The sequence below is a fragment of the Camelus dromedarius genome, chromosome 24, assembly GCF_036321535.1.
Source record: "Camelus dromedarius isolate mCamDro1 chromosome 24, mCamDro1.pat, whole genome shotgun sequence".
Classification (NCBI taxonomy): domain Eukaryota; kingdom Metazoa; phylum Chordata; class Mammalia; order Artiodactyla; family Camelidae; genus Camelus; species Camelus dromedarius.
The window spans coordinates 20,427,660-20,445,866 of NC_087459.1; the positions used below are offsets into that span (position 1 = coordinate 20,427,660).

At 55.0% G+C, this 18,207-nt stretch overlaps 1 protein-coding gene across 3 annotated transcripts in view; it reads right to left on the minus strand.

The window, feature by feature from the left end:
- Nucleotides 1-2,757: 2,757 nt before the first annotated feature.
- NSMCE1 (NSE1 homolog, SMC5-SMC6 complex component) overlaps nt 2,758-18,207 on the minus strand; it is a 31,908-nt gene continuing 16,458 nt past the window's right edge. For all 3 annotated transcript variants that reach the window (XM_010990915.3, XM_010990916.3, XM_064478538.1), the window contains exons 3-8: nt 10,739-10,860; nt 9,677-9,754; nt 8,343-8,489; nt 4,456-4,572; nt 3,480-3,600; nt 2,758-2,974 (exon numbers count right to left, since the gene is read on the minus strand). In XM_010990915.3, the coding sequence (XP_010989217.1) occupies nt 2,895-2,974; nt 3,480-3,600; nt 4,456-4,572; nt 8,343-8,489; nt 9,677-9,754; nt 10,739-10,860 (665 nt within the window). In that variant the 3' untranslated portion in view covers nt 2,758-2,894. The remainder of the gene's footprint in view (nt 2,975-3,479; nt 3,601-4,455; nt 4,573-8,342; nt 8,490-9,676; nt 9,755-10,738; nt 10,861-18,207) is intronic.

Genomic DNA, 18,207 nt, shown 5'->3' on the forward strand with positions numbered 1-18,207 from the left:
GATGTAGTAGTGCTGAAGTCAGGGACCAGAGGAACCGTTCTTGAAAACACTCGGGGCCAGGCTGCCACAAGCAAACGCCCCTTGTCAGATGGGAAGACGGTAGAAGAGGAAACATTCATATGCTGTCAGGCAGGCAAGGCTCCAGTGTTGCTGGTGTCCTGGCTGGAGGGCTGGCTCATTGCTGAGGGATGTGGACCGAAGATGGCTAGAAATCAAAGTGCCAACCTGTTCACAGAGCCAAGGAGAGGTGCAGACACGAGGACCCCACCTCTCACCTGTCGGAGATGCACCCACTGAGATGCCTGTTCAGCACCTAGAGTCCTGTGTCAGATACGGCGTGGCTTCGAGCTGGATGAGGGCCCTGCTCACCTCATGCTTCACACTCTTGGGGAGTCTGGAGAGGAGATGGAGGGACACGGTCTGAGTGTGCTGCTGTGTGCAAAGGGCCCAGAACGAGGAGACTGGAAATGGGAAGAGCAGTGAGTGTCCCTGATCCAGTCATTCCTGGAGGGACAGTCAGGGGCACCAGGGGAGAGCAGAGCCCTGGAAGACAGCTGTGCTGGGAAGTGGGCAGGGCTGGATCACAGGGGCCTGGAGTGCTGGGCAAGCCTGGAATTTCAGGTAAGGGTTTTGGTTGGGCTGCGTGAAGGGGTTCCCAGGAAGTTCACGTTGGTATCAGCACAGGGGAGACTGGTAGCAGGAGGCCAGTGTCCCAGTGGCAAGGTGCTCGAGCCTGCGCAGTAAGACCCTGCCTCGCCCTGAGCACCCCACCACTCGCTGGGACAGGCAGGAAGCCGGCTGTGGGAAGTGCCCTGCCCTCCTGGTGGTGGTGTGCTGGTTTGCTCTTGGCCCCTTGGCCTCCATCCTCCCCTGCCCCTGGGAGTGCAGTCGGAGGGCGTGTCAGCCCGGTCCTTCCTGCACCTGCATCTTGGAGGTGTGTCTGGAGGAAGAATGGAACAGCTGGAGTTGATTTATGGCAGCAGCAGTGCCCCGGTGACAGGAATGGGTCTGTCCAGCCAGAACCCCCAAGTCCAAGGTCCATCTTTCTAGATCAGTTCTCCTGCCCTGCCATCCTCTCTGCAAGCTTCCTCCTACCCCTCTGAGAAATCTCTTCTCAGGAGGGGTGGAGGGGTGCTGGGGATGGTTTCTGACACACAGCTGAACTCCCCTCCTGGTCAGGGCTCCCACAGAGCTACACCAAGGTTTGTTATTTGCCCTCAGGACGCTGGGCTGGGGTCTGGGCTGGCTCCTGGTGATCCAGCTAAATGCCTTTCACTGCCAGGGGAGGGGGGCCTGAGGGCTCGGGCCAGACCTGGACCCTGCTCCACATTGGGCTGACGGAAGTGAACCAGCAGAGCGTCCCTGGCTGCATAGGTGGGGGATACCCCACCCTTTTGGCGCCCACAGTTCATTCCCCCTCTGCCTGGTCATATCACCCTCGTCACTCAGTCATGTGGCTTGGGAGGGGCTGCCCCACCCTCGGCTCAGAGGTGTGCCCCAGGTTGCCAATGCCAGTTGGACTCTCCCATCCCCACCTCCATGAGTGCCCAGATTGGACGTTTGCTGGGATGGGGGAGCCACTAAATGAGACCCGCCTTCTTCCTCCTGATGATGGGGCCTGATGAGGCCTGGAAGCATGGCAGCCATTTTGCTACCATGAAGAAAGAGACTGGATGTGCTGGGAGACCGTGTTGTAGGCCCCAACATGAGGCCAACTCAGTGACAACAGGGCAGCGACAGAAATTACAGATGCTTGGTGACATCGCTGGAACCAGTAACTCAAGCCTCTCCTGAAGGACCCTCTCTGGGAAGTCCTTCCTCATTGAAGTCAGTCTGAGTGGGTTTTCCATCATGACTGAAGGGGTCTTGATTGATCCTGGAATTGGAAAGGAGGTGAGAGAGGGACTTAAAAGTGTGTTAAGTGTGATGGTCAGGGGAGTGCAGGGCGGTGGGGGACTGGGAGCTGGAGGTGGTGACAGCCTAGCCAAGACCTAACTGGCAGACAGGTGTTAGCCGGCAAGGGCAGGACACAAGGAGAGGGGAGAGCAGGCAGGCAGGGGGAACTGTGCGCAAAGGCTCAAGGTGAAGAACAGGTTCATTCAGGAACGGGAAGAAATGCTCTACCCTGAGAAGTGGGAGGGGAGAGGCGGTGAGATACGCAGGATCTCAGCAGGGGCGCATCAGGCACTGTGGGAGGGTCACTGGTGGAGGAGGCTGGAGCCGGGAGCAGAGGCGAGCTGTGCCGAGGGATGGGGAGGTGACCTGGCCTTGGGCAGCGGCTGTGGGGCTGAGGGCCATCTGGCAGGTGGGTTGCCTAAGATGTGATGACAGGCTTGATGCAGGACGACCAGGGAGGGGGGGATCCAGGCCAACTCCCTACTGGGGCAACTGCAGGGCAGGGCTGCTGGCCACCATGTGGGGCAGAGGGCCCCGTGAGGACAGCATACCCCCGCTGTCCTGCCCATCGGTCTCAGGCCGTTCAGGCCAGTCCACCCTGGACCAGAAGAGGGTGTGGCCCATGGGGCATGGAGGCGGGGGGCCAAGGCTCCCACACGTCCAAGTCGGGCCAGCCAGTGAGGATGGGACAAGTGGCCAAAGGCAAAGCTGTCCTGAGCCAGTGGCCTCCCAGGCGTGCTGGGCAGGAGGGGCTCTGCCAGCCTCACAATGGAGCAAGGGTCTCCCAGCTCTTGGGGAGCATCAGAAAGGAGGGGAAGGCCACGACACAAACCTTACACAGGGATATCCACAGATGGAGGATGCAGCAGCTACTTAGTAAGTTTATTCCAAACTTGTTAATGAGAACGTAAAAAACAAAGGAGGTGATTCATGTGCAACAGGAAAACGATGCCTCGTCCCACCAGGCCACGCAGTCACTCCCCTGATGGCAGCGCCAGCTAGTGCTGCCTGGATCGCGACGACTTTTTGCTGGACTTGGAGATGCCAGCCTCCCTCTCCTTCTCGGGGTCGAAGACTTCTGTACACAAAAAAGCCGCAAAGTACCGTGAATGGCAGGGCTGGCTGACATCCACAGCCACACTTGTGTGCCAAGGACTGTCCTGTGGGACATTCTTCACTGCTAGCCCTCCAGGGAGGCAGGAGTAGCCCCAGCTGACAGATGAATGAACTGAAGGAGCTGGGGAGGCCCCTTTCACTGCTCCTTCCTCCCCCACCCCCAAGACAGCTGCCAGGGAGAGTCTTGTCTACACCTGACCCTCCCTCACAGGCCTTGGGATTTCTACTGGGTTCCAGACAGCCCTGTGGAACCGAGGAAGCAAGCCTGCCTCCCCTGACTGCAGAAGCTGCTTCACCGCGTGGGGCTCGGGTCCCGCACATGTGTGGAGCCCTTGTGAGAGTGCCCTGTCCTCTCCTTCCCCCGTCCCTGCTCAGGGCTAGGTGCCAGCACGCGGGCACGCACTCTACCCTGCCAGCCCAGCTCCTGCTGGAGGCCAGCAGGAGAGGGAGGGCTCAGGGACACGAACCTGGTATCTCATGGGGCCAGTAGTCATTACAGTGGGGACAGTGCGGATCCGAATTGGACTGGAAGTACTTGGCCACACAAGGTAAGTGCATCCTGATCCCACAGGTGTCGCAGCTTTGACCCTGAAACAAGAAAGGTGATGGCCAGGGCGCCTGGCACACATCCCGTGTCCATTAACCTTCAGGGAGCTGCAAGGAAAACGTCCTGCAGGCTCTGACTTTTTGTCTTCCAGGCCCCAAGCTAATGAGAACAACCCCAAAGTCTTCAGTGCAGTGGGTTTTAGTAAAGAATTCTGACAAATGAGCACAGAGGGAAAAAGCTCAAGACTCCAATGGCCAGAGGACGGCGGCGGGGGTGGCAAGCCAGGCCCAGCAGAGCAGCAAGGCGGCCCCCCACCCCCCGCACACGTGGGCCCTGCAAGTGGGCCTGCGGACGGCTGCCACGTTTCAGAAGGCTGTTCAGCGATGTGGGTCAGAAGCTTTAAAAAGCTGTGTGCACGCTCTGTTCCAGAAGTTCCACTCCTAGGAATTCAACCCAAGGAAACCACCACCGGGGGCCCAAGGATGGATGCGCAGAGAGGCCCATCCCAGTGCAGGTGGCGACTGCACTGAGAGAAGAGGAGGAAAACAAATGTCCAGCACTGGCCTGGCTGCTCTGAAGCCCTACGAAGTTCGCAGGGTAAAACATGACGGGAAAACCACAGCTGATGTAGGAAGAGATTCACCACACAGCTGCCAAGATAGCACAGCCTACACCAAAGACTTCCAAGAGCCTTCCTGGAGAAAAATTAATAAAAAGAGCCCTGGAGCTAGAACAGAGGGATCAGGGAGGAGACGCGGGCATTTGCGTGCTCGTCCTCGGACACGTCTGAGGAGATGCCCCACATCTGCTCATGTCGGAGGAGGCAAGGGCAGTGCCAGAGGCCTGGGCCCAGAAGGAGAGCTCTAGAAGGCGCCCGCCGCCCTGCCCCGCGATACCTGGATGAGCAGGCTGTGGCAGATGTTGCAGACCTTCACGGCGTCGGGGTACGTCTCCCGGATGTACTGCTCCATCTCCAGGATGGCCCGGCCGTGCAGCGTGAACTCCCCTTCCTTCTGCAGGGGCCGGGCGGGAGGGGCGCTCTTGGATGACACTGGCACCCCCACGGCCCAAGGCCCAGAAAGGAGCAGAGGTCTGCATACCCGCCCCAGCGCAGCGGGCGCCCACGCCGGCCCCCTACAGAGCCTCAAGTGGGGGAAACTCAGGCAAGACCCAAAGGAAGTCGAGGTGAGGGCCGCCACCCCCGAATTTCTTTATTAGCACCTTACTTGCACCTTCACGGGCGGGATCACTGACCTCGCACAGCAGTCCCATGAGCGACCCCTGCCCCAGCCCCACTGCAATGAGCACACTGAGGCCAGGAGAGGGAGGCAGTGTCCCTGCGGGGTGAACTGCACTGCCCATACCCAGGTGCCCACTCCTTCCTTCCTTCCCCCAGCCCGCCCACCCCACCCCACCCCACCCCCAGAGAGCAGCTCCCGGCTCCCAGGCCGTCCTTGGCCCTGTGGCTGGTACCTTCTCAAAAGCCCCCAAGTCCGTAACGATGCCCCACCTCCACGGCCACCACCTCATCCATCCTCACCCTGCAACTGCTCTCTGAGCCCACCCTGGCCCCTCGGTATGCCGCTCCAGTGGCCTGACCTCTGTGAGGCCCAGCCCTCAGACTCTCCACCATTCTCAGACTGAAGAATCAAATCTCTTACTTCCCACCTCTAGGCTCACCCTGCCCCCATCTCCCCAGAGGCCCGGCCTTAGCTCCTCAAGCCCATCATGGCCACTGGAGCGCAGGCTGCTCCTTCCGCCCGGACCATCGTCCCCACCCAACAACCCCCGCTGCCAACTCCACAGCCTTCAACTGAGTGGCCCTTCCTCCATCAAGGGGACGTTCCTCTGTTAAAGCTGTCATACAACCCCACTGCCCTTCTATCTGAAACACCACTGCAGTGAGATGTGGGACTGACCTCTCCAACCCTGAGCCCCATGAGGGCAGTGACCAGGTCTGGTTCTGCTCACTCTGTCCGCAGCACCTGACGTGCATGAGGCCCAGTGCCTGGCAGTGCCGTGAGAAACGTCTATGGGAAGACTAAGTGGACCTCATCTCAAGGAGGAATACCCAGGCCTGGGGTCAGCAAGTTCCAGTTCAGAGTCAGGATCCAGCTGCATTCACGAAGCATCCACCAGATGCCTGGAACTCTGCCCAGTGCTTACTGTTCATGATCCCCCTCAGTCCTCAGGGTGCCGTCCCAGGGAGGGGCAGGCGGGGTACTCTGGCGACTCCAAAGCAGACCAAAACCCGAGTGATCTCCCAGGCCTCATTAAAGATCCCCGGAGCTGGGATCTTGCAGTGGGAGTGGTCCTGGAGGTGCGGACATGCAGCTGGCAGTCACACCCCTGCTCTGAAGACCCGCAGTTTCTCTGCAGCCTCCTCCACCTTGGGGCCTCCCCCGCTGACCCTGACCACTCTCCACTCCAAGGCCTCCTGATGGGCTGCAGCTCTGCACCAGGCAGGGCTTCCCACGGGTGCAGGGGCAGGGCTCCCCATGCACTGGGGAGGCCCCGCCGCAGTGAACAGTGCCGCTGGGGCAAGAGCTGCACAGTGCAGCTCCCGGGCAAAGTCCCGCTTCTGAGAAGCCGAGGCACAGACTCAAGACGTGGTCCCTCCCACCAAGGTGCTGTCCCCAGAAGGCTGGTCAGGGGGACCGGCTGGACCCGCAGCTGTTCCTGCAAAGGGCCACAGAACTCCCAGCAACCCAGTCCCCATCCTGCCCCTGTGCCAACCAGTTCAGAAAGCACTTGACCCTCCCAAAATAAACCCCTGAGAGCCATCAATATCCTAGTTCTTCAGATGGGAAACGGGCTCAGAACCAAGAAGCCACTTGCCAGAGGTAGTGGCAAGGCCAGAGGAGGACCTGGGGGTGCCTCTCACCAGCATGCCTTGGGTTTGTTCCTTTGTCCACACAAGGCCTGAGGTGTCAGCCAGCCAGGGGCTCCCACAAGGACCGCGGGGCCAAGGAGGCCACTGTTCATGCAGAGCTTGCTTGCTGGCTCGGCAGCTCACAGAACCCCAGGGCTGCCATCCTACCAGAGCTCAGGGCCGCCCCCACTTTACTGAGGAAAAGGGAGAGATGATGGGAGCCTGGGCCCAGTGCACGTCCTGCAGACCCCAGGAGCATGTGCCTTCCTTCTGTCGCCCCTGCCCTGGGCAGTAAAGCACAGTCTTCAACAGAGTTGGGCTCACATCCCTGCACTGTGACAGGACAGCGGCGGCCTGTGCTCGATGTGCACGCCCACTCTCGGGCCCAAAGCTGGGTGCAAAGGGTGCACCTGGGTGCAGAGGGTGAGCTCAGAGGGGAAGAGGTGTGCAGATCGGCATAGTCCCGTGTGAATAAAGATACTGCCTTATCTACGAGGCTTTTTTGCATCATTTTTTCCGGTAAATTTCATGTAAATTCTGTCCCTCTGGAACTTTATCTGCTTGCCCAGTCACTGTTCAGGAAGCAGTTATTGAGCGCCTCCAGGTATGTGACAAGGTACAAGGATGAAGTCACAGTCCTAGCCCTGAGAGAGCTTGCCCAAGGACAGCACAGTCAGTTATGACCCAAGCTTCCCGAGAATGTTCCATATTGCCAAATCCACCCCAGAGAGGAAGAAAAACTCTGACAAAGCAACTGATGGGGACCTGCAGTCACCCATGCTGGGGCCTGAATATGGCCCTGCTAGTTGCCAGGTGTCGACTTTGTCCAGATCCCAGAGCTGCAGTGGATCAGCTACAACACAGAGCTAAGGGGCTCCCTGTCGTCCCAGCACGTGACATGCAGACACGCCCAGAGATCCTGGAGCCCACCAGGAGCTCCCGCCACCCCTGCCCTCGGCACTGTGGCCTCTCCAGACACTTCCTCCCGTCAGGAAAGTACCTCAGGAACTGTGTTTCTGGTCAAACTGCCAGGGCCACCCCCCCCCCAAGAGATCAATAACTCAGAACTCGTCACCTCAACTCCAGAGGCGAGCTCTCCCCAAAAAGGAAGTGAAGCATCATGTTGCCACAGCAGCAGCCTCCAGCCACGGCTCTGACCACCAAGTGAGGAAGTTGGGGGCCGACGTGAGCACATCCTGCCCCGACCAGACAACGGAGGGGCAGAGCCGTGGTAAACTGGACAGCGCTGAGCCTGTCCGGCTCGGGTTTCCTGGAAACTGGTGCATTTGTGGAAAAAGAACTGAAACTTCTGACTGCTTGTCAGTAGAACTAGACACGGGGCATCTAGAAACTTGCTCCTTTCACAGATTGCTACAGCTCCTCTCCAGACACTTTGCTGTGCATCCTCTGTTCTTTAAGGGCCACCATCTAAGTGAAGGAGCCTTAAAAGTGAGAAGCGTGGGTCCTGAACAGCGTGACACTGACGATAATCACCACAGTGGTTCCCGTGGGGGGCCCAGCAGCCGCACCTGACACCCCCGGCCTCATCACACTCCCTACACCCCCAGAGGTGGTTGCCATTACTCCCCTCTTACAGATGGGGAACTCAAGGGCACCTGCACTGGGATTCAGGCCCAGGGCTGATGCTAGAGCCTAACCACTGCACTACACTGCCTTGGGCCCACAGACCGGAGCCCCGGGGCCCACACACCCACACACCCACACAGCCCCGGGCTCTGCTGCTTCTGCCTGGGGCTCCTGGGACAGGTCATGTGTGGGCATCGGAGCAGATAAGGGGCCTGAAAGGGCCTGGCTCAGTAGACATCCATTGTATACAACACAGTTCTGGTGGAAAAACTGTAATTCATTCTAAAGAGTGAGCCAGGCTGGAGAAATCACGGGACAAAGTACCTCAATCAGCCACTTGTTTTGGACAAACTTCTGCAGCACATGCTCCGCTTCCTTCTTCCTCATCTTCTTGCCTTTAAGCTGATCAACCAGGTTCAAAATATTCGTGGAAGACGCAAAGCCAGTATCTGAATCAATAATCAGTTCCAACTGAAAGAAACAGCAGGTACCACGTCCATCTATTAAATCAGCAAAAACAACTTTTAAGCAATAATACCAATTCTGACAGGGCTGCAGTAAAACAGCTCCTGTCACAGGCAGAAGTGTACGCTCTTTTAGGAAAACAACTTAATAATATGCACAAAAAGCCATAGACATGTTCAGTTTTGACCTTTAACCATCCTAAATGAATGAGCCTGATGCCCTCAAATCAAGAAGGGGGAATCCATGTCCTACTGATGGAGAAGCTGAGGAATGAATAGGAACATGACATGGCGCCCCTCCTATTCAAGGTGGGCAGGCCGGCAAGGCTGGCTGGAGGAGGGGCAGGCTGGAGCCACAAGGGCAGGACTGCAGAGCCAGGGCGGGCCAGCAGGAGAGGATGCTGGGGAGCTGCAGAGGCACATGGACCCGGGGCAGGGAGAGGCCAGCAGGCAAGCTGCCCTAAAACTTCTACCCACACACAGCAGGGTGGAGCCCCTGGGAAGACAGGTGTCTTGCACACACAGGTGTGTCTGGCATCTTAGAACCTGGTTCTCAACCTTGGCTGCTTAGAAAGGAATGGTTCTAAAACTTGGTCCTCATAGACGTATTAGACAGACATGGAGTGAGGCCAGAATGTCCACATTAATTTTACCTTTCCAGTTATACTGTGCATTCCAGGGCTGAGAACCACTGTCTTAGCCAGATGTTCAGCCAGGTGAGTGACAAGGTGAACAGCTCCAAAGCGGGGTAGGCCAAGCAGCACCTCTCAAGTGTGACCCGTAAATGGAGCACTGTTAAAATGCAGGTTCAGATCCAACAGCCTGTGTGAGGCCTGGGCTTCAGCCTTTCTAGCAAGCTCCTGGGTGGTGCTGCTGCTGGTCCTGGCCGCACTGGGAGTACCAGGCAGTAACGCTTGTTCACTCGTGTCACACACCCACAGGGCCCACTGCTGCTCAGTCAGTCGGGGTCAGACCTGGACCAGCCCTTCTCTCCCAGGCAGCTGTGGCGACATCCCCAGCAAACACCTGGTGGCTGTGACAGCACCTGGCTCAGGCGCTTGGTGCCATCCCCTGCAAAGGGCTTTCTCAGGCAGCAGTGCTAACCCTCTAGGACTGCAGTTTCGATTTCTGATGAAAGACAGAAGTTTCCCATAAGAAGCCCAGCTGATGGGGAATGGGAGTTACTGTACTCACAGCCTTTCTAAACAGATCCAGTTCATTTTCTGCAAAATCTGAGGCCATTTTGGAAATTGAAGTCGTTGCAAGATTCACCTAAAAAATAAGTCAGCATGAGGTTCAGGCCAGTCGCTTGTCAGTTAGTTCACTTGTTGGCTCTCCCTCCCACCCTGCCTCACCAGTCACCGAGCACCTGTCCGGGCACTGTGGGCCACAGGGGTAAATCTGTAACCAGTCTTGTATTACAGGCTTAAATCTTTAGCTCAGTCAATGTGTCTAATTCTCAGAGATTTCAGAAATCCCTGGGTTGTACAGTATCTCCCCAAACTCAGGTGACTCTGGGAGACTTCTCTGTGTGCTAACAGAGCTTCAAACACAAAAGGCACTGAGAAGTCTGGCGGTAAGGAAATCTGATTTACCGATTTAACCCAGCATTTCCATGTTGTTTGACTCCATAACCCTTCCTGCCATGGGACAGAGTTTGGGAAACCCTGGGCTAGAGCCCCTCTCTGTGTGGGCCTGTTTGGTAGAAGCCTGATCTCCTTTGATGGCCTCCGGCGGTTCCCTAGCCAAGGACAGGGGCTTGTCACCTCCCCTCTATTTCACCTCATTCCCTAGCGAGGAGGGAAAATTTGAAAACAACAAGAGGCCCCAAATGGGTCTCAATCCTTAGGGGTTCCACGCATTTTTCTTTTCAGAGCTTCTATGTCTTATTCCAAATGAAATGGCATTTTATTCCTTTGGAATCCTAATATTCCATTCATGTGGAATAACTTCTTGCAGAGAACTGGCAACAACCAAAATAAATGCATGCTGCCAAGTCTTGGGTGAGGGCTCCACGTGGGCAGTGAAGTGAGCGCTGAGGTTCTGTCACCCCCAGCCCTGATGACTACAGAGGACGCTGCAGACCACGGGGCGCGGGCAGCGAGCACGGGGATGGAGGCGGGGCAGAGTTAGGGAGGCGGGCCGGGCCCTTGGTGAGACAGGTGCACCTTCACCCACTAAGGACGCACCTGGCGCGGTGTGCTGTGTCAGCCACAGGCCCTCACACGTCCACCAGGGGGCTCAGTCTGCACTTACCAGCGCGTAAATGGGTCTCCCGTCATCTTCCGTGACTCCTTTCTTTATCTCAATGTACAAGGACTCCAAGACACTGTTAATGTTGTTGATAAAGTCCTCCAACTTCTCTACAGTAGCATTACCTAGAAATAAACAGGCCAAAAAAAAAGGTGGGGGGTCGTGCTTCATCAAAAAAGTGTAGCTTGTTTCAATCCTGCCATCGACCTAAACACATGATAGCAAAGCCAGAAATGGCCCAAGGCCCCGGCCTTGGGCGCGTGCCAGAGCCTGTGGCTTCTTTCTTCCTGGAGCATTCAAAGGACAGAGGGTGCGGCAAAGCAGAGAGGCCCAGGAAAAGGCAGCTGAGCCTGCTGTGGTCTTCCTGTCTTGGCTGGCAGCCCCCAGCCTCCTCTGCTGCCACCGTTCCCTGCCGCCTGGTCACTGTCCCCCACACGGTACTTCGGTGCACCGCTCGTGTGCTCAGAACCTGCAGTGTGCTCCCACTGCAGCCGCTGCCCCTGCATGTCCTAACACACGTGTCAGGTCTACCTCGGTTCCTTCCTCCCTTTATTCGACATCCAGATGTACATTGGACATTTACACGCCAGGCCCAGAGTGCTGATCTGAGGGCGCAACAGTGAAGAATAACTACCAGCAGCCCACGCTGAGTACCTGCCCCAGGGAAGGCCCTGTCTGAGCGTTGTTCACACAGTACTGAACCCATCCTGCCAACAGCCCCCGAGGCGAGCACTGGCAGCCTCCTAGTTCAGGTGAGGAGGCCGTGATGCGGAGAGGGGCCAACTCACCCTGCCCAGTGTGGCCTTACTTCAACAGGCACGGTGAGCAGTGGTCAGCCCCAATAGCATGGCCACAGCCCCTGTGCTCTGGCCTGTACGCCACCCTGCCTCTGTCTCCATGGGAGGCACACAGCCTGGAGACACACCAGGAAGCCGACACCACTCTCTAGGGCCATCGGTCTGTCAGAAGACGGGGTGTGGACAGGGCCCGGGGAGGGGCGGCCCCATCTAGCACTGCAGGGGCCCGGGGCGAAGGACAGCGGACTAGCAGGAGGGTTGATGAGGCTGCAGCAAGAAGTGGGAGCCAGATCACACAAGTGATCTGCGGGAGAGGGGAGCGTGACCTTTCTCTTGTGGACAGCAGAGTCGGAAGCAGAGGAGGAATGGGCAGCCTTGTGTCTGGAAATTACCCTCTTGTTCTGTGATACTTTTTAAACCAAGAGTATGTATTACTGTTTTCATTTATTAAAATAAGTAATTTCAAAAGATCTGTGCCTTAAAAAAATCACTCTAAGAAAGAAAAAGCAGCTGAAAAACAGACAATATGACATTTATGTTAAAAAAAAAATAAGAAAATCATCAAAACAATACTGCAGGGAAAAGGCCTGGAAGGCACCATGCTGATGACCAAGGCCATAGGTAGGAAGGGGACTAAGATGAGAGGGTCATCCCAGGACCCCTGACATTTATCTGTTTGGCTGCTTACAGAGAAAGGTACTTGCAAGCTCACTTACACCTAAATATTATCAAATTAAAAAAAAAAAAATCACGCTGGAGGCAGTGGAGGTCACGGACATGACACAGGCATGGTGTCTACTGAGGGGACCCAGAAAAGCTAATGACAAAGACCAGGACAGTAATACTAATATGCAAATCACAGCATGAGTCTAATCTTCCATTATAAGTAAAGTTGTTTAAGTTAAAAAAAAAAGTAAAGTGAAAAGTTAGTATTAAACAGATGGTATGTGGATATGGCAAAAATCCTGACAGGAGTATGATGATGAAATTTGGCCACAGTGTTTTTAATCTAGGACTTTAGAGCTGAAAGATACCTTAGAAATGTTCTGGTCCACCTCAGCGGCTAAGGAGGACTGTCACAGAGACCCTTAGATGAGCACAGAGGCTCTGAAATGATGCACAGCATAGTAAGCACCGTGTGCATCTGTCAAACAAATGTATCTACCCCGTTCCGGTTCCTGTTTCTCCCTAGCAATCCTGCTCCACACCACCGTGTTTTATCATAATCTTCTGCTTTTAGTTCTAAGATTGTGTGTCTGTATAATTTTGCTAAAAATGAAAACTGTTATTTATGTTTAAGTCTCTAAACCAAATATTCTTTTCCACTTTATATCACTCCCTACTATGTCCTTCTTTCTAAACATCTGGGGCAGACAATTTTAAAAACTAGATTTCTACCTTTGTAAGTGCACTGGCTTCCTATTGCCTCTGGAACGAAGTACCACAAACTTAGTGACTTAAAATAACACATCATCTTATAGTTCTGAAGGCCAGAGGACTACAGAGGGTCAGCAGGGTGGCAACTTTGCTGGAAGTTTCGGAGACCTGCTCCCCAGGCCTTTTTCAGGTTCTGGAGACCCCCGCATTCTGCAGCTTGCGGCCCCGCCTCACGCTGACCTCAGCCTCACCTTCACAGCCCCTTCTCACCCCTGTCCCACCTGCCTCCTTCTTATCCGGATCTCCCTGCTCACACTGGGCTCCCCTGGATGCTCCGAGCTAATCCCCTCATCTCACAATCCTTAACTACATCATGTTTGCAAAGTCTCTTTTCCCAAGTAAGGAACATCTTCACAGATCCTGGGGAGCCATTACAGGCATAACTTGGAGATACTGTGGGTTCAGTTTCAGACCATTGCAACAAGGCCAATACTGCAATTTAAAAAAAAAAAAAAAAGGCCACAGCTGCTGAAAAACCGACCAGAGTGAGACAGTCATACTTTCTGCCTCCGTGCCTTTGCTCACGCACCCTTCTTTCTGAAATGCCCTCCCTCCTCTCACTCCCACTTCTGTCTACTAGTTGCGAAAGCCAACTCAAACGGCCCTTTTCTCTTGAGACGTTCTCTGCTGCCCCGGCACAAAGAGCTCTTGTGCCTTCTTCCTCTTCCACGCCACGCGAAACATCCCTTCAGGGCGCGTGGGCCTGGCTGTGAGGCCTGAGCCTGTGCCCCTGGCTTGCCGGGAACCCTTTCCTCCCTGCACGGCCCCCAACTCAACCCCGGGAGATGGGAGCGTGGTGACGAGGCCTTCAGGAACCACCTCCCGCCGACTGACAGGACGCTTCACAGGCAGGAACCACCCCGTCCCCCAACCCCACACACAGTGGCAAGTCCCACCTCCTTCTGAAAGTGAGAATTCACATTTTCCACCGAAAAGGCCTCTCCTGGGTGTCGTTCAGAAAAATGTACTCTGTGGGCAGATCAAAAGCATCCTACTACATCGGACTTTCCAGAAACCTCGTCCGCATGGAGGTGAGCTAATAGCCGCCCTGAGCTCTCCCCTCTCCCACCACCTCTGGTTTGTTGTCCAGCCTCACTTTTCAGAAACATGAATGTTTTCAATGTATTTTCATAAGAAAAAAAGCCGACAACCCACTTTCTACCACTGTCCTTATGGTGGAAACCCGCCACGTGCTCAGGTGCTGGTCCTCTCCTCCCGCCACGTCAGTGTCCCACTCAGGGGCCTGGCCACGTCCCTTTCCACCGCTGCCACTGCACGGTTCCCCACAGACGCCTGCACTGGACCATCTCTGTCTTAATCACAAGCGGGGAAGAAGCTTCTCATATGTTCAGCAATACTCCCCACGACTTGACCTTTCAGGGGCAACACAGGCAGCCTGGGCCACAGGACCAAGCTGGGCCAGCCCAGTCCCACCTTGCCCCTCGGTGGGACCCCAGGCAAGTCTCTCCCTTTCTCTTATCCCTGAAGGCTACCCACCACCTCATGTCCAACCTCGCACATGTCTGGAATACTTCCTCCAACCCCCTGCCAACCACCAGCCCCTGCTCCAACCAGCCAGGCTCCCGACCCTCTGGCACCCTGACCACGGGCCCTTCCTGTGCAGGCCTGCCCTGACCGCACCAGATGAGGCTCCTGGGCTCTGGCTCCGTCCGCCTACAGCCCTCAAGCACTTCCTCCCCATCATACTGCATTCCACTTACCAAGTCCGGTGCCCTACTTCCCCCATAAGTGTGATTTTGGTGGGAGAATAAACCCACATCCAGAGAAGCAGAGGTCAGGAAGCTGAGGGGGCCAGATCTCAGGTCAGCCAGGAGTGGGCCCAGAACCTACGCTTAGCCTGTCAGACACGTTCTCAATCTAAGCAAGGGACCAAGGGATGGCTGAAGGTGGTTCCAGCCCAGCCACTACAGAGGGAAGGTGGCTTTGGCCGTGAGGTGCTGCCATACTTCCTGTGCCCTCTGGCTCCTGCCTGTTCCCCAGCCTGGCCCCTAAACATGATCAGTCCTGTGTGTCCCTTTCCCAAGAGCCTCCCAATACATTTCTTTTTAAGTTGGCCAGAATTGGGAACTCTTGTTGGCCACCAAGATCCCTGACATGACCATTAAGTGTCAAGGTAACACCAGATCAGTGCTTCCCCAAACCAAGTCTTCAAACCAGCTAATTTTCACTGTTCTGCCCCTCTCCCTCCCTTGTTCCTGGAGCCCATGATGAAAAAGCTACAGTTTGCAAATCTGTAGGAACAAACTGGACTGAAGGAGTGTCCAAGAATACATTTGGCCCCAGTATCCTATGAGTTCATGGTCATGATAAACTATATGCGATACAGACCACATGCTGTGACTCTGAGGCAGCTGTCTCCAGTCTTGGGTCTACCACTCTGAGGGACTTTAGACAACTAATGAGTAACTGTGCTCCTCCCTTCAGAATCCTGAGCCAACTGAGAAAAAAAGATCGTTTTTTTGCAGGTAGAGCTGGATCAGAGGCTGGGTCCGTCCACACCAATGACCGGCAGCCATCGATACAGGAAGACCAGCTACGAGAAGTAAGAACAAGCCCCTGGACCTACTATGACTGCCTCTTCTCAGAGAGCAAGGAGACACCCTAACCAGGGCAGTGAACACCACGTCTGGACCAGGAAAGGGTCTGCAGATCGTTGGGGCCAGCTGTTCCCCCTCTACTTGTAAGCTGGGTGTACCTGTGCCTCTCTTACGGGCTATGGTGAAGTTGCCCTTGTTGGACTGAGAATAACGGGCCTGCATATGTGGGGCTGTCATCGCCTTAGTACGTGCTGGGCACTGCTCATTAGCCTGGCTCGCTTCATCACTGTGAGAACGCTAACTCCATGAGGTGAGCTATAATTGCCATCTTTCCATACCAGAGGCTTGGAGAGTTATCTTGCCCAGAGCTCCCCGTCATGGAAATGGACCCCAGGCCTGGCCAACTCCAGAGCCCATGCTCCTGTGCACGAAGCCACCCAGACTCTGTAGAGCAGAGCAATGTCCTTGGAGAACATTCTCGATCCCGACCCCACCGAGGTCGAATCGACCTTTCTCCAGAACCTAGCACTGTGCCTTCAAGGGCACAAAGAGGGATTTAGCCAACATAGAAAGATGGAAAGAGCCTGGCCAGTGCCTGGTCAGGACTCCAGAGGCAGTGCTGATGACAGAAGGCTGTGCCCGTGAGGTACTACGGGCAGCTGGGCCCGGCCAACCCCCATCATCCCTTGGCAAAGAAAGGTGGTCCAGCCCTGACTAGTCAGCACACACTGCTGTGGGAGGAGCTGAACTAGAGGCCAAGGACTCAGGAGAGGACAGACAAGCTCTCTCTTTAGCAGGAAATGCCTTTCAATTGGGGCAACTGAAAAATGGGACTTGGGGCGATGGACAGGCTTGGGGCAGCACTGAACAGAGGGGACACTTTCTGAGGGGTGGGAGCTGGTCCAATTCATTCTGAGAGATTGTTTTCCTGGCCACAACTATATATATATCATCTCCTTTTCTTTTAAAATTAAACTTTAATTCAACCAACAAACCTCTTCTTGTTAATCGGAGTCCCTCCTTCCCAGAAGCCTGTGGAGACCTAGGGTGTACTCGGACAGCAGGAAGTCTGCTGCCCTAATGACTGAGCAACAAACTAGGCACCACAGATAGGAAATTTTTAGGCAGAGGAAATGCTATTTTAGGCAGAGGAAATAACAGTAAAAAATAAGACCCCAGGGGACCAAACCACTTATAGGCCAACTTGCCCCATGACAGCCCTCTCATCCAATGGGGCCCACTGCGTGGTCCTCCTGAGCACGGCGCTGAGGATGGGACAGCCTGGGCCCTGGACCAGACATGGGCACTAGGGCACACTGGGCCCGAGAGCAGACCCCAGGCTGGGAGAGGCAAGGCGGCAGGGACACTGGGCCGGAGAGTGTGTGAGCGTCACGTCTCAGCCCATGGCTTTCACTTCAACTGCTTGAGGAGGATGAGCCTCTCAGCACTCAGATATGTGAGTGGAAAGATGGGCACTCACAGTGGCACCTCCACAGTGTGGCTAGTGAACAGGGCTGAGGAGGGTGGGGATGGAAGGAGCGCAGCTGTATGTGGCAGATACATTAGACAAGCAGTTCTCTACACCCTGCATCAACTCGCCAAGCACTGCAGCTCTGCTCCCCCAGGGTCTCATCAGACCCTCACGAACAATGGCCAAGGTGGGCCGGGATGCGGGACAGTCACTGTTTTCCAAGAGAACGCCAACTGTCAGAGACGTTAAGGACTTACCCAAGATCACAAGGCCAGCAAGTGACAAAGTCTGGACCAGAAAATCAAAGGTCTGACCTTCAGTCTGGCACAGTGACAAAAGGTCTTGAACATCCATTAAAAAAAAAAAATTCTTACTCTGATAGGCCATGAGGTCTGAGAATTACATCAGAGTGGGACTGGGGTAAGCAGTTAGGAGTACAGATAAAACATTAGTCATGAGTTATCATTTTTACTGGGTGATGAGTACATGAGGCTTCGTTGTATTATTCTCTCTACTTTTATGACTTTTTCCATAATAAAAGTTTAAAAAAATATGTCAGTGCTCAACAACATAGCTGGATGCCTTAACCCTCAGGAGTCTGAAACAACAAAGAGAAAAATGACAGTGTCCCGGAACAAGAGAGATTCGCTCAGGGTTCTGATGGTATAGGGGGAACAGGCTTTTTTAATAATGGGCTGTTTTTAAATCTACTGTTGAGAGATCTGTCTCCAAGTATACAGAGACCTTTTTTTTCAAAGTCAAGAGATTATTCCAGCTAGAAAGTCTCCTCTTTGGCCTTATTTCAAATGACAGGGCATAAAACTCACTTTACATCACGTGGCACAGCTCCTGCATCTCAGCCACATGCATCAGGCGCCCTAAAATCCATGAAAACGTTGCTGAGGTGACAACAGGGGCTGACGCCTACTGTCCCTATAAGTACCATAAACTTACCCATCGGCCAGTCCCCTGGCCAGAGGTCTACTGGTCGGTACTTCCGGCAACAGAGCGGCACCGACTCTTCATCGTGGTGGTGCCCAGGCAGGACAAAGTCCAAATGACGCTGTAAACAGCCACAGAAAACCAAACCTCCTTCAGCAGCACTTTACTGCTGATGCTGTTATGTGCATGTCACTTCCAACTCGCCCCCTGAAAACAGGTGGTCCATCTGTCACGGAGACGCATGGCGGCGCCACCCCCCCATCCCAG